General features: G+C 66.0%; 1 protein-coding gene across 1 annotated transcript in view; it reads left to right on the forward strand.

Annotated features, from left to right (window-relative positions):
• The window catches only part of SYNGAP1 (synaptic Ras GTPase activating protein 1), a 30461-nt gene extending 15330 nt beyond the window's left edge, over nucleotides 1–15131 (forward strand). Inside the window, 12 exon segments of the mRNA XM_065044084.1 lie at nucleotides 293–437; nucleotides 1257–1401; nucleotides 1478–1714; nucleotides 2773–2974; nucleotides 3803–3978; nucleotides 5006–5047; nucleotides 5909–6044; nucleotides 6046–6777; nucleotides 7386–7559; nucleotides 8785–8996; nucleotides 9587–9679; nucleotides 12907–15131. Of these exon segments, the coding sequence (XP_064900156.1) occupies nucleotides 293–437; nucleotides 1257–1401; nucleotides 1478–1714; nucleotides 2773–2974; nucleotides 3803–3978; nucleotides 5006–5047; nucleotides 5909–6044; nucleotides 6046–6777; nucleotides 7386–7559; nucleotides 8785–8996; nucleotides 9587–9679; nucleotides 12907–13036 (2424 nt within the window). The 3' untranslated portion in view covers nucleotides 13037–15131.
• Nucleotides 15132–15138: the final 7 nt, after the last annotated feature.

Raw genomic sequence — 15138 nt, forward strand, 5'->3', positions numbered from 1 at the left:
GGATGGTTGGATAGATGGATGGATGGATGGTTGGGTAGATGGATGGATGGATGGATGGTTGGAAAGATGGGTGGAGGGATGGAGAAGAACACGGATGGATGGGTGGATGGATGGAGAAGAACACGGGTGGATGGATGGATGGAGAAGAACACAGATGGATGGATGGATAGATGGATGGATGGAGAAGAACATGGATGGATGGAGAAGAATGTGGCTGGATGGACGGACGGACAGAAGGATGCAGGGAGGGTGGGCGTGGCCAGCACTGGGCTGCCCTGATGGCTGTGGGCAGGACTTCCTGTCGGACATGGCCATGACGGAGGTGGATCGGTTCATGGACCGGGAGCACCTGATCTTCCGGGAGAACACGCTCGCCACGAAAGCCATAGAGGAGTATCTGAAACTCATCGGCCAGAAATACCTCAAGGACGCCATCGGTGAGTCCACCAGCGCGGGACGTCCTCGGCACGGCCGGGTCACCGTCACCACCGTGGGACCGTGGGTGGTCACCACATGGTCAGATCTCCATTGACATGGCCATGGGATGGTGGGTGGTCACCACGTGGTCAGATCTCCATTGACATGGCCAGGGGACCATGGGTGGTCACCACATGGTCAGATCTCCATTGACATGGCCGTGGGATGGTGGGTGGTCACACATGGTCAGATCTCCATTGACATGGCCATGGGATGGTGGGTGGTCACACATGGTCAGATCTCCATTGACATGGCCATGGGATGGTGGGTGGTCACACATGGTCAGATCTCCATTGACATGGCCATGGGATGGTGGGTGGTCACCACATGGTCAGATCTCCATTGACATGGCCGTGGGATGGTGGGTGGTCACCATGGGGACAGATCTCCATTGACGTGGTTATGGGATGGTTGGGTGGTCCCTTCTCATGGCCACGTCCCCTTGAGGTGGCAACGGCACAGTTGGGTGCTCCCTGGCCCCACTTTGTCCATGTTGACCTGGCTCTGAGGTGGTCGGGTGGACCCCCCTTGTGGCCACGTCCCCCCGGTCCCCCCCGTCACATCCTGGCCCCCCCATCACATCCCGGCCCCCCCCATGACATCGCTGTCCCCCCCGTGACATCGTGGTCCCCCCTGTGACATCCCAGTCCCCCCCGACATCCCAGTCCCCCTGTGACATCCCCGCTGTGATATCGCGGTCCCCCCCGTGACGTCATCCCCCCCGTGACGTCATCCCCCGCGTGACGTCGTCCCCCCCCGTGACGTCCCGCCCCCCGCAGGCGAGTTCATCCGCGCGCTGTACGAGTCGGAGGAGAACTGCGAGGTGGACCCCATGAAGTGCTCGGCGTCCACGCTGGCCGACCACCAGGCCAACCTGCGCATGTGCTGCGAGCTGGCGCTCTGCAAGGTGGTCAACTCGCACTGGTGAGTGCGGGGGGGCCGGGGCCCCGGCGGCGCCCCGCGGCGCCCCGTGTGCGACCCCCGCCCCGCCGCCCCGCAGCGTGTTCCCGCGGGAGCTCAAGGAGGTGTTCGTGTCGTGGCGGCTGCGCTGCGCCGAGCGCGGCCGCGAGGACGTCGCCGACCGGCTCATCAGCGCCTCGCTGTTCCTGCGCTTCCTGTGCCCCGCCGTCATGTCGCCGAGCCTGTTCGGGCTGATGCAGGAGTACCCGGACGAGCAGACGGCGCGCACGCTCACGCTCATCGCCAAGGTCATCCAGAACCTGGCCAACTTCACCAAGTGAGCGGCGGCGGCGCCGGGGAGGGAGGGGGGACGGGTGGGTGGGCGGAGGATGGACGGATGGACGGACGGAAGGTGGGTGGATGGAGGGACAGAAGATGGGTGGATGGAAGGATGGACAGAAGATGGATGGACGAATGGATGGATGGATGGATGGACAGAATATGGATGGATAGACGGATGGATGGATGGACAGAAGATAGATGGATGGACAGATGGATGGATGGATAGATGGATGGATGGATGGATGGATAGATGGATGGATGGATAGAAGATGGATGGATGGACAGATGGATGGATGGACAGAAGATGGATGGATAGATAGATGGATGGATGGACAGAAGATGGATGGATAGACGAATGGATGGATGGATGGACAGATGGATGGACAGAAGATGGATGGATGGACGTACGGAAGATGGATGGATGGATAGACGGATGGATGGACAGAAGATGGATGGATGGATGGACAAATGGATGGATGGACAGAAGATGGATGGACGGATGGATGGATGGATGGACAGAAGATGGATGGATGGATGGATAGATGGATGGATAGACGGATGGATGGAGGGACATGAAGATGGATGGACATGATGATGGATGGACAGAAGATGGGTAGATGGATGGACATGAAGATGGATGGACATGAAGATGGATGGATGGACAGAAGATGGGTGGATGGACATGAAGATGGATGGACATGACAATGGATGGATGGACAGAAGATGGGTGGATGGACATGAAGATGGATGGACAGAAGATGGATGAGTTGATGGACCATGGTTGGGAAATCCGCGGATGGGGTGATGGATGGACTGAAAGCAGAGGGATGGACAGAAGATGGATGAGCTGATGGGTGATGGGTCAACATGGGTGGTGGAGCCCAGTGGGTGGTGGAGCCCAGTGGGTGGTAGAGCCCCAGTGAGTGGATGGTGGAGCCCAGTAGGTGGTGGAGGTGGCTGAAGACCAGACGCCTCATTCTGGAGGAACACCCGGAACCCGGAGGAGTGGAAGGGCGGCGGTGGCCCGCGGTGACCGCGGTGCCGCGTCCCCAGGTTTGGCAGCAAGGAGGAGTACATGGCCTTCATGAACGAGTTCCTGGAGCTGGAGTGGACCAGCATGCAGCAGTTCCTGTACGAGATCTCCAACCTGGACACGCTGACCAACAGCACCAGCTTCGAGGGCTACATCGACCTGGGCCGCGAGCTGTCCACGCTGCACGCGCTGCTCTGGGAGGTCATGTCCCAGCTCAGCAAGGTGCGCCGGGACGCGGCCGCCGCGGGGGGACAATGGGGTCCCACCCACCCGGGTCCCACCACGGGAGGGCAATGGGGGCCCACCCACCCGTGTCCCCACCACGGGAGGTCAATGAGGTCCCATCCACCCATGTCCCTCTATGGAAGATCAATGAGGTCCCATCCACCCATGTCCCACCACGGGAGGTCTTTGGGGTCCCATGTCCCACCACGGGAGGTCAATGAGGTCCCACCCACCCATGTCCCACCATGGGAGGTCACTGGGGTCCCATGTCCCACCACGGGAGGTCAATGAGGTCCCATCCACCCATGTCCCACCACAGGAGGTCACTGGGGTCCCACCCACCCATGTCCCACCATGGCATGTCCCTAGGGTCCCATGTCGCACCATGGGAGGTCAATGAGGTCCCATATCCCACTATGGATTGTCAATGAGGTCCCATCCACCCATGTCCCACCACAGGAGGTCAATGAGGTCCCACCCACCCATGTCCCACCATGGCATGTCCCTAGGGTCCCATGTCGCACCACGGGAGGTCAATGAGGTCCCATGTCCCGTTATGGAAGGTCAATGAGGTCCCATCCACCCATGTCCCACCACAGGAGGTCAATGAGGTCCCATGTCCCACCACAGGAGGTCAATGAGGTCCCATGTCCCACTGTGGAAGGTCAATGAGGTCCCTGGGGTCCCATGTCCCACCATGGGAGGTCAATGAGGTCCCATGTCCCAGCACGAGAGGTCTGTGGGGTCCCATGTCCCACCACGGGAGGTCCCCGGGGTCCCACCCCCCCGCGTCCCCCCGAGCTGAGCCCCCGCCGCGTCCCGCAGGAGGCGCTGCTGAAGCTGGGCCCGCTGCCGCGGCTGCTGACCGACATCAGCGTGGCGCTGCGCAACCCGCACCTGCAGCGCCAGCCCAGCCAGGGCGAGCGCCTGCCCCCCAAGGGGCTGGTGCTGCGCGGCCCCTCGGCCGACCTGCAGCCCTACCTGGTGCGCGACCTCAACAGGTGCGACCCGCCGCCGCCTCGGGCCCTTCCGTCCCACGGTCCCATGATACTGCATCCCATGGTGCCTCCATCCCGTGGTGCCACCATCCCATGGTGCCACCATCCCATGACACTCCATCCCATGACACTCCATCCCATGGTGCCACCATCCCATGACACTCCATCCCATGACACTCCATCCCATGGTGCCACCATCCCATGACACTCCATCCCATGGTGCCACCATCCCATGGTGCCACCATCCCATGACACTCCATCCCATGACACTCCATCCCATGGTGCCACCATCCCATGACACTCCATCCCATGACACTCCATCCCATGACACTCCATCCCATGACACTCCATCCCATGGTGCCACCATCCCGTGACACTCCATCCCATGACACTCCATCCCATGGTGCCACCATCCCATGACACTCCATCCCATGGTGCCACCATCCCATGACACTCCATCCCATGACACTCCATCCCATGGTGCCTCCATCCCATGACACTCCATCCCATGATACTCCATCCCATGGTGCCTCCATCCCATGACACTCCATCCCATGGTGCCTCCATCCCATGATACTCCATCCCATGATACTCCATCCCATGACACTCCATCCCATGGTACCACCATCCCTGTGGTTCTTCCATTCTCATCGTAGCTCCATCCCAGTCCCAGTGGTCCCTCCATTCCGTGGTATCTCCATCCCTATGGTGTCTGCATCCTCGTGGTAGCTCCATCCCTATGGTCTCTCCATCCCATGGTACGTCCATCCCCGTGGTCCCTCCATCCCATGGTCCCTCCATCCCCGTGGTCCCTCCATCCCATGGTCCCTCCATCCTCGTGTCACCTCCATCCCCATGAGGCCTCCACATCCCCCGGTACCTCGTGGTTTTCTTGCATCCCACCCCCATTTCTCCCTGCTGTGTCCCCTCGTGTCCCCATGGTGTCCCCCCATATTACTCCATGGCCCTGGTCTCACCTGGGGTGTCCCCTGCCATGGGTCCCTTGGTCACCCCCCCTCTGCCTTTGCAGCTCCATTGACCTCCAGTCCTACATGGTGCGGGGCCTCAACAGGTGGGTGCTGGGACGGGGTGGGAGGAGGATGGAGGTGGGACGGGAGCAGGAATGGGGATGGGGTGGGGTGGGATGGGATGGAGATGGGATGGGGTGGGATGGGGTGGAGATGGGGTGGGATGGAATGGGGTGGGATGGAGATGGGATGAGGATGGGGATGGGATGGGATGGGATGGGGAAGGGATGGAGATGAGATGGGATGGAGATGGGATGGAGATGGGATGGGGATGGGTGGGATGGGATTGGATGGGATGGAGATGGGGTGGAGATGGGATAGGATGGAGATGGGATGGGATGGATGGAGATGGGATGGGATGGAGATGGGATGGGATTGGATGGGATGGAGATGGGATGGAGATGGGATGGAGATGGGATGGGATGGAGATGGGATGGAGGTGGGATGGGGATGGGTTGAATGGGATGGAGATGGGGTGGAGATGGGATGGAGATGGGATGGATGAGATGGGATGGGATGGAGATGGGATGGGATGGAGATGGGATGGGATGGGATTGGATGGGACAGAGATGGGGTGGAGATGGGATGGAGATGGGATGGATGAGATGGGATGGAGATGGGATGGGGTGGGATGGGATGGAGATGGGATGGGATGGCATGGCATGGGATGGAGATGGGATGGAATGGGATGGGATGGATGGGATGGGGATGGGATGGGATGGATGGGATGGATGGCATGGCATGGCATGGGATGGAGATGGGATGGGATGGGATGGGATGGGATGGGATGGAGATGGGATGGCGTGGCATGGCATGGGATGGAGATGCAGCCTGAGCTGCGTTGGTCCCGCGCACGCCGTGTCCCACGCGTCCCGCGTCCGTGTCCCCCGTCCCCGCGCCCGCAGCTCCATGGAGGTGCCGCGCCTGCCGTCGCCGCCGCAGGAGAAGGGGCCGCAGGAGGTGCTGGTGCTGAGCCGCCCCCCCCTGGCGCGCTCGTCCCCCGCCTACTGCACCAGCAGCTCGGACCTGACGGAGCCTGAGGGCGGCCGGGGGGGCCCCCCCCCTGGGCGTGGGCAAGAGCGTGTCCATGCTGGACCTGCAGGACGGGCGCGTGGACAGCGTGCCCAGCCTGCCCGCCGAGCTGCTGGCGGGGGGCGCCGCGCCGGGGGGGCTGCGGCCCGGCCGCCTGTCCCAGGGCAGCGCCTCCAGCCTGGCCCCCCCGCGCCTGGGGGTCCCGGAGCCGCCGCTGCGGGTGCCGCTCTCCTTCCAGAACCCCCTGTTCCACCTGGCGGCCGACGGACCTTTGCGGGGCCCCGAGGCGCTGGGGGGGGGCGGCGGCGGCGGCGGCGGAGGGGGGGGCGGGGACGGCCCCTTCGCGCCCCCCCCGGCCGCCCACCCGCACCCCCTGCACGTGTACAGCAAGAGCGAGGAGCTGGCGGCCCCCCCGGCGCCCAAGCACATCACGCACAGCCACAGCTACAGCGACGAGTTCGCGCGCCCGGGGGGCGACTTCGGGCGCCGGCAGCTGTCCCTGCAGGACAGCCTGGCCCCCCCCCAGATCACCATCGGCGCCCCCCCGCCCCCCACGCCCCGCGGCGCCCGCGCCGGCAAGGGGGGGGGCCCCGCCGCCCTGGGGGTGCCCCCGAAGCCCCGGCCGGCCAGCGGGAACCTGCTGGCGTCCCCCGAGCCCACCTACGGGCCCCCCCGCTCCCGGCAGCCCTCGCTGGCCAAGGAGCCCTCGGTGGCCGGCGGGAAGCCGCCCATCACCAAGCAGGTGACGCGGGGACACGGGGACGTGGGGACATGGGGACACGGGGATGTGGGGACATGGGGACACGGGGATGTGGGGACATGGGGACATGGGGATGGGGACGTGGGGATAGGGTGGGACATGGTGGGGATGGGGGACATGGAGAACTGGTGGGACATGGGGACAGGGTGAGACATGGGGACATGAGGGACATGGGGACATGGGGACACAGGGATGGGGACGTGGTGACACAGGGACACGGGGACATGGGGACATGGGGATGGGGACATGGGCCCACGGGGACATGGGGACATGGTGGGGATGGGGGACATGGGGACAGGGTGGGACATGGGGGACATGGTGGGAGGTGGGGATGGACACATGGGGACATGGTGGGATGTGGTGAGGATGGGGGACATGGGGATGGGGTGGGACATGGGGACATGAGGGACACGGGGACAGGGTGGGACATGGGGACATGGGAACACGGTGGGGATGGGGGACATGGGGACATGGGGACATGGTGGGTTTGGGGGTCATGGTGGGACATGGGGACGTGGGGACATGGGGCCATGGTGGGACATGGGGCCACGGCAGCGCCAGGCCCGGTGACGCCGTCCCCGCCGTCCCAGGCCTCGCAGACGCCGTCGACGCTGAACCCGGTGATGCCGGCGGCCGAGCGCACGGTGGCCTGGGTGTCCAACATGCCCCACCTGTCGGCCGACATCGAGAGCTCCCACATCGAGCGCGAGGAGTACAAGCTCAAGGAGTACTCCAAGTCCATGGACGAGAGCCGGCTGGACCGGGTAGGGACCCAGGCGTCCGGGGCACGGGGACAACCCGGGAGATGGCCCTGATGGGCCCAGGAACCCAGGAGATGGCCCTGATAGACCCAGGGTCCCATGTCTTTGGGTGTCCCCATGGCAGAGTCCCAGGTCTTTGGGTGTCCCCATGCGGGGTCCCATGTCTTTGGGTGTCCCCATGGCGGGGTCCCATGTCTTTGGGTGTCCCCATGGCGGGGTCCCAGGTCTTTGGGTGTCCCCATGGCAGAGTCCCAGGTCTTTGGGTGTCCCCATGGCGGGGTCCCATGTCTTTGGGTGTCACCATGACAGGGTCCCAGGTTTTTGGGTGTCACCATGGCAGGGTACCATGTCTTTGGGTGTCCCCATGGCGGGGTCCCAGGTCTTTGGGTGTCACCATGGCAGAGTCCCAGGTCTTTGGGTGTCCCCATGGCGGGGTCCCAGGTCTTTGGGTGTCCCCATGGCAGAGTCCCAGGTCTTTGGGTGTCCCCATGGCGGGGTCCCAGGTCTTCGGTCACCACTGTGCTGGGTTCCCGGGTCTTGGGTTGTCACCGTGGTGGGAGCCCAAAGTGTTTGGGCGTCAGCACTGGGGGAACCTGAGGGGTTGGTCATCACTGTGCTGGGCTCCTGAGTCTTGGGTCACCACTGTGGTGGGTTCCCTGGTGGGTTCCCTGGTGGGTTCCCTGGTGGGTTCCCAGGTCTTTGGTCCCCACCGTGGTGGGTTCCCTGGTGGGTTCCCTGGTGGGTTCCCTGGTGGGTCCCTGGTCTCCATCCCACCATGGTGGGTCCCCGATGGGTCCTCAGTCTCCATCCCCCTGTGGTGGGTCCCCAGTGGGTCCCCAGTGGGTTCCCTGGTCTCCATCCCCCCATGGCGGGTCCCCGGTGGGTCTCCGTCCCCCCATGGCGGGTCCCCAGTGGGTCCCGGTGTCCATCCTACCATGGTGGATCCCTGGTGGGTTCCCTGGTGGGTCCCCAGTGGGTTCCCTGGTCTCCATCCCCCCATGGCGGGTCCCCAGTGGGTCCCCGCTGTCCGTCCCCCGTGTTGGGTCCCCGGCGGGTCCCCGCTGTCCGTCCCCCCGTGGCGGGTCCCTGGTGGGTCCCCGGTCTCCATCCCCCCACGGTGGGTCCCCAGTGGGTCTCCGTCCCCGTCTCGGGTCCCCGGCGGGTCCCCGCTGTCCGTCCCCCGCGGCGGAGGCGGCGGCGCGGGCGCCTGCAGTGTGTCCTTGGGCAGGTGAAGGAGTACGAGGAGGAGATCCACTCGCTGAAGGAGCGGCTGCACATGTCCAACCGCAAGCTGGAGGAGTACGAGCGGCGGCTGGTGACGCAGGAGGAGCAGACGAGCCGCATCCTGCTGCAGTACCAGCAGCGCCTGGAGCTGAGCGAGCGGCGCCTGCGCCAGCAGCAGGCCGAGAAGGACTCGCAGATCAAGAGCATCATCGGCAGGTGAGGGAACGGACGGACCGGCGCCGGGACAGGGGGACGCCGCGGGGGGGCGGGGGGGGGGGTAGGGGTGCGCCGGGGGTCAGCGTGGCCTCGGGTGTCCCCATGGCCTCGGGTGTCCCCATGGCCTCGGGTGTCCCCAGGGTGGCCCCAGGGTCTCCCCAGGGTGTCCCCATGATCCAGGGTGTCCCCATGGCCTGGGGTGTCCCCAGGGTGTCCCCATGATCCAGGGTGTCCCCATGGCCTCGGGTGTCCCCATGGACTGGGGTGTCCCCAGGGTGTCCCCAGGGTGTCCCCATGGCCTTGGGTGTCCCCATGGCCTGGGGTGGCACCAGGGTGTCCCCATGACCCAGGGTGTCCCCATGGCCTGGGGTGTCCCCAGGGTGTCCCCAGGGTGTCCCTATGACCCAGGGTGTCCCCAGGGTGTCCCCATGTCCGTGGGGGTATCCCCTGGGTGTCCCCGTGTCCCCGGGGGGGCCGCGTGACCCCGGTGAAGCCTGGCCCAGGGTGTCCCCATGTCCGTGGGGGTGTCCCCTGGGTGTCCCCGTGTCCCCGGGGGGGCCGCGTGACCCCGGTGAAGCCTGGCCCCGCAGGCTGATGCTGGTGGAGCAGGAGCTGCGCAGGGATCATCACTTGGGCGCCCACGACCCCCCCGAGGGGCGGCGGCGGCTGCTCGACGCTCAGGTGGAAATTACAATGTCATTGCTCTGCTCCGTGTCACATCGGCCATCCCGCGCTGGGGACGGGGGGGCGGGGGGATGGGGGACCCGCGGGCTGGGGGCGTCAGTGGGGGGACATGGGTGTCAATGGGGGGACATGGGAACCAATGGGGGGACATGGGTGTCAATGGGGGGATGGGGGACCCACGGGCTGGGGGCGTCAGTGGGGGGACATGGGTGTCAATGGAGGGACATGGGAACCAATGGGGGACATGGGCATCAATGGGGGGACATGGGCATCAATGGGGAACATGGGTGTCAATGGGGGGACGTGGGTATCAATGGGGGACATGGGTGTCAATGGGGGGACAGGGAACCCGGGGGCTGGAGGTGTCAATGGGGAGACACGGGTGTCATTGGGGGACATGGGTGTCAATGGGAGGGGGTCTGGGTGCCCATGGTGGGGGGGGGGCCCATGGGGGGTCTGGGTGCCCTTGGCGGGGTCTGGGTGCCCATGGGGGGGTCTGGGTGCCCACGGGGGGGTGGGTGCCCTTGGGGGGTCTGGGTGCCCACGGGGGTCTGGGTGCCCATGGGGGGTCTGGGTGCCCTTGGCGGGGTCTGGGTGCCCACGGGGGGGTCTGGGTGCCCACGGGGGGTCTGGGTGCCCATGGGGGGGTCTGGGTGCCCATGGGGGTTGGGTGCCCATGGGGGGTCTGGGTGCCCATTGGGCGTTATTTGCCTTGCTGGGGGGTCTATGGGGACCCCCGGGGGTATTGTCAGCCCAGGACGCTCCAGTCACCCCTGGGGGGACACAAGGGGACAAAGCCACCCCTGGCGGGGACACGGGGACCCTGCAGGGGGCGCAGAGACAGGGACACCCCAGGGGGGACATTGTGACCCCCAGTGGGGACAGGGCCACCCCGAGGGGACAAAGTGACCCCGGGGGGAGGCAGAGTGACCCCCCACAATGGGGACAGAGTGACCCTCCAATGGAGACAGGGCCACCCCTGGGGGACATTGTCACCCCGGGGGGACAAAGTGACCCCCCCAGTGGGGACAGATCCACCCTGAGGGGACATTGTCACCCCCGGGGGGGACAGGGCCACCTGCAGGGCCACCAGAAGGACGTGAGGGGGTGACAAACCCCCCCCAGCCCAGGGCCGGGGCCACCAGCGTGTCCCCAAGGCCACCCCCACCCCCCCCCGTTGTGGAGCCCCCTCCTCGGCCTGGGGACACGCGGTGTCCCCGTGTCCCCTGTGTCCCCACGTCCCCCATGTCCCCCGTGTCCCCACGTCCCCCATGTCCCCCTTGCCCCCCCATGTCCCCCGTGTCCCCACGTCCCCCACGTCCCCCTTGCCCCCCCATGTCCCCTGTGTCCCCATGTCCCCCAAGTCCCCCATGTCCCCCTTGGCCCCCCCATGTCCCCACGTCCCCCGCGTCCCGGTGGCCCTGACCTGTCTCTCTCTGCCGCCAGTTGCCCGTCAGGTAGCCCGGCCCCTTGGACCGGGACCCTCGGCCTCCGGTGACGTCCCAGGTGGGTCCCACTGTCCCCACGGCCCCGTCACCCCCAGGTACAGCCCGGGGGACACTGGGGACACTGGGGACACGGATCCAGGTGTCCCCAGGACCCCTCTGTGTCCCCAGGGACACTGTGACCCCTTGGGGACATGGTTGCAGGTGTTCCCATGTCCCTCCCGTGTCCCCATGTCCCTTGGGGTCACTGCGGACATTTGAGACATGGACCCAGGTGTCCCCATGTCCCTCCCATGTCCCTTGGGGTCACTGGGGACAGTTGGGACATGGATCCAGGTGTCCCCATGTCCCTCCCCTGTCCCCATGTCCCTCAGTGACACTGGGGACAGTTGGGACATGGACCCAGGTGTCCCCATGTCCCTCCCATGTCCCTTGGGGTCACTGGGGACAGTTGGGACATGGATCCAGGTGTCCCCATGTCCCTCCCGTGTCACCATGTCCCTCAGTGACACTGGGGACAGTTGGGACATGGGTGCAGGTGTCCCCATGTCCCTCCCGTGTCCCCAGGGACACTGGGACCCCTTGGCGACACAGATCCGGGTGTCCCCTTGTCTCTTCTGTGTCCCCATGTCCCTCGGGGACATGGATCCAAGTGTCCCCAAGACACTCTTGTGTCCCTGTGTCCCTTGGGGACATTGGGACCCCTTGGGGACCCGGATCCAGGTGTCCCCATGTTCATCTTGTGTCCCTTTTCCCCCTGGGGACACGTTCCCCAGGGTGTACCCACGTCCCTCCTGCCAAGGGGACGTCCCTGTCCCCTCCCGCTGTCCCTTGTCATCTCAGGGCTATGGGACCCCAGTGTCCCCATGTCCCGTCTGTGTCCCCACGTCCCTCAGGGACACTGGGAGCCCTTGGGGACATGGATCCAGGTGTCCCCATGTCCCCTCTGTGTCCCCACGTCCCTCAGGGACACTGGGGACCCTTGGGGACATGGATCCAGGTGTCCCCATGTCCCCTCTGTGTCCCCACGGCCCTCAGGGACACTGGGAGCCCTTGGGGACATGGATCCAGGTGTCCCCATGTCCCCTCTGTGTCCCCATGTCCCTCAGGGACACTGGTGACACAGATCTTGGGTGTCCCCTTGTCCCACTCATGTCCCCGTGTCGCTCGGGGACACTGGGGACACGGATCCAGGTGTCCCCATGTCCCCCTTAGGGGCACATGCGGGGTGTCCCTGTCCTGCTCGTGTCCCCTGGGAGGTGACACCGGTGGGGACATCAGTGTCACCGCCCCCTCCGGGGGTGGCTGGGGGGGGGGGGGGTAATGGGGGGGGCACCCACCGTCCCCAGCGCTGTCACCCGCTGTCACCCACTGTCACCCGCCTCGTCTCCATCCTCGTGTCTTGTGTCCCCATCTCATGTCACCGGGGCGGGGGGGGGGGGGGGGTGGTGACACAAGTGTCCCTGGGCCGTGTCCAGGACAGGGACATCGGGTTACAAGGGGGTGGGGACAATTATTTTGGGGGGGTGGGGACATATTTTTATTGGGTGGGGACATTTGTTATGGTGGGCGGGGCCTTTTGGGGGGGGGGCAATTGGGGGGGCTGGGACCATTTTTGCTGGGGGGGGTTCTGACGCCAGCGCCCGAGTGTCCCCAGGAGCCACCGCAGGTGAGTTGGGTGGGTGGGCGGGTGGGGTGACGGTCCCGCGGGGGGGGGGCGGGGACACGGCGGGGGGGGCGGGGCCGGGGGGGGTGACGGCGCCCCTGCCCATCCCCCCACAGGAGAGGCAGTTTCCCGCCGTGGGTGCAGCAGACCCGGGTGTGAGTGGCTGGGGGGGGGTCCCCGGGCGGCCTCCGCCCCCCCCACCCCCGATCACGGCCAACGGCGACGGCACCGCTGCTGAGCACTGACCGGACCCCGCGCCGGGACACTCGTGCAAGGGGGTCTTGTGCAACGGGGTCTTGTGCAAGGGCTGCGCGTGCAAGGGACCCTCGTGCAAGGGCCCTCGTGCAAGGGACACTCGTGCAAGGGACACTCGTGCAAGGGGGGTCTTGTGCAACGGGGTCTTGTGCAAGGGCTGCTCGTGCAAGGGACCCTCGTGCAACGGGGTCTTGTGCAAGGGCTGCTCGTGCAAGGGCCCTCATGCAAGGGACCCTCGTGCAAGGGGGTCTTGTGCAAGGGACACTCGTGCAATGGGGTCTTGTGCAAGGGCTGTGCGTGCAAGGGCCCTCGTGCAAGGGACGCTCGTACAACGGGGTCTTGTGCAACGGGGTCTTGTGCAAGGGACCCTCATGCAATGGAGTCTTGTGCAACGGACCCTTGTGCAACTCGGTCTTGTGCAAGGACTGCACGTGCAAGGGCTCCTCGTGCAAGGGACACTCGTGCAAGGGGGTCTTGTGCAAGGGCTGCTCGTGCAAGGACTCCTCGTGCAAAGGCTGCTTGTGCAAGGGGTTTTGTGCAACGGATCCTCGTGCAACAGGACCCTCGTGTAGTGGGGGGGGGGGCTTGTGCAAGGGCTCCTCGTGCAAGAGGAGCGGGGGGGGCTCTCGTGCAAAGGCACCGCGTGCAAACAGCTCATCGTGCACCAGGACTGGGGGGGGGGAGCCTCGTGCAACAGCTGCTTGTGCGATGGGAACGAGGAGCTCGACGTGCAAGGGGGGGGGGGGCAGGGAGGCCTCGTGCACCAGCAGCTCCTCGTGCAACACGGCGGGGGCGGGGACGCACACACGCACACCAGGACCCCCCCCCCCCCCCCCCCCCCCCATTGTGCACCAGGACCCGCCCCCTCGTGCACCGACACCCCCGTGCAAAGGGACCAGAACCTTCCTCGTGCACCCCCCCCGCCCCCCGTCGTGCACTCACGTTCCCGCCTTCCTCGTGCACAGGGACTGGACTTTTCCTCGTGCGACACCCCCGTGCAACAGCCCCCCCCCCTTTTATTTCTCTTGTGCATCATCTCGTTCATCCCCCCCCCCCCACAACGTGCACCAGGAGCCACAGGACCCCCCCCACCCCCCCTTGCACGTCCAGTTCCGTCGTGCGCGGCACCAGGATGCGCGTGTCCCCGTGCACCAGGACCGGGTGTCCCCGCGATGTCCCCGTGGGGTGTCCCCGTGGGGTGTCCCCAGGGTGTCCCCGTGGGGTGTCCCCGTGCACCACCAGCCTCTTGCACACGGGGTGGGGGGGGCTTGGGTCGATGGGGGGGGGGGGGGGGCGCTCCGTGCACCAGCAGCTCCGTGCAACGTCACCAGGGTGTCCCCGTGTGATGTCACTGGGGTGTCCCCGTGTGATGTCACCGGGGTGTCCGTGTCCCCGTGTGATGTCACCAGGGTGTCCCCGTGTGATGTCACCGGGGTGGCCACAACATTGTCCCCCCCGCCGTGCCCGGGGCGGTGTCACCTCCTGCATCACGTGTTCCGCCCCCCACTCCCCCCCCCCCCATGCGACGTGTCACCAGCCCCGGTGTCACCTCCCCCCCCGCCCCCCCCTCTCCAGCACAAGGGGCACCGCAGGGGGCGCTTTGTGCATCATCCGGGACCCCCCCGCACCGGGACCCCCCCCCCAACCGGGCTCCCCAGTGCATTGGGATCCCCCCCCCCATTGCATTGGGACCCCCCACCTCGTTCCCATGACACCCCCAATGCACCGGGACCCCCATTCACCAGGCCCCCCCACTCTCAACCCCCAATACACCACGACCCCCATTCACCAGGCACCTCTCCCCCCGCCAGCGCCCCACAATGTACCGCACCCCCCATTCACCCCCACCCCCCGAATGCACCGGGACCTTCCCCCCGCCCCCCCCCCAATTTCGCCGCTCCGATGCCCCCCGGTGCCCCCCCCGGTGCAGCCCCCCCGGCGCAGCCCCCCCGGCGCCCCCGTTCCGGTGCCCCCGTCCCGGTGCAGCCCCGACAATCGCCCCCGCGGGCGGCCCCCGGGGGTCTGGGCTGGCTCCAAACCCCCCCCGGGCCCGCGGAGCCTTTAATAAACTCGGATGGTCTTGTAGACACGC

Source organism: Columba livia, chromosome 32 (genome assembly GCF_036013475.1).
Source record: "Columba livia isolate bColLiv1 breed racing homer chromosome 32, bColLiv1.pat.W.v2, whole genome shotgun sequence".
Taxonomy (NCBI): domain Eukaryota; kingdom Metazoa; phylum Chordata; class Aves; order Columbiformes; family Columbidae; genus Columba; species Columba livia.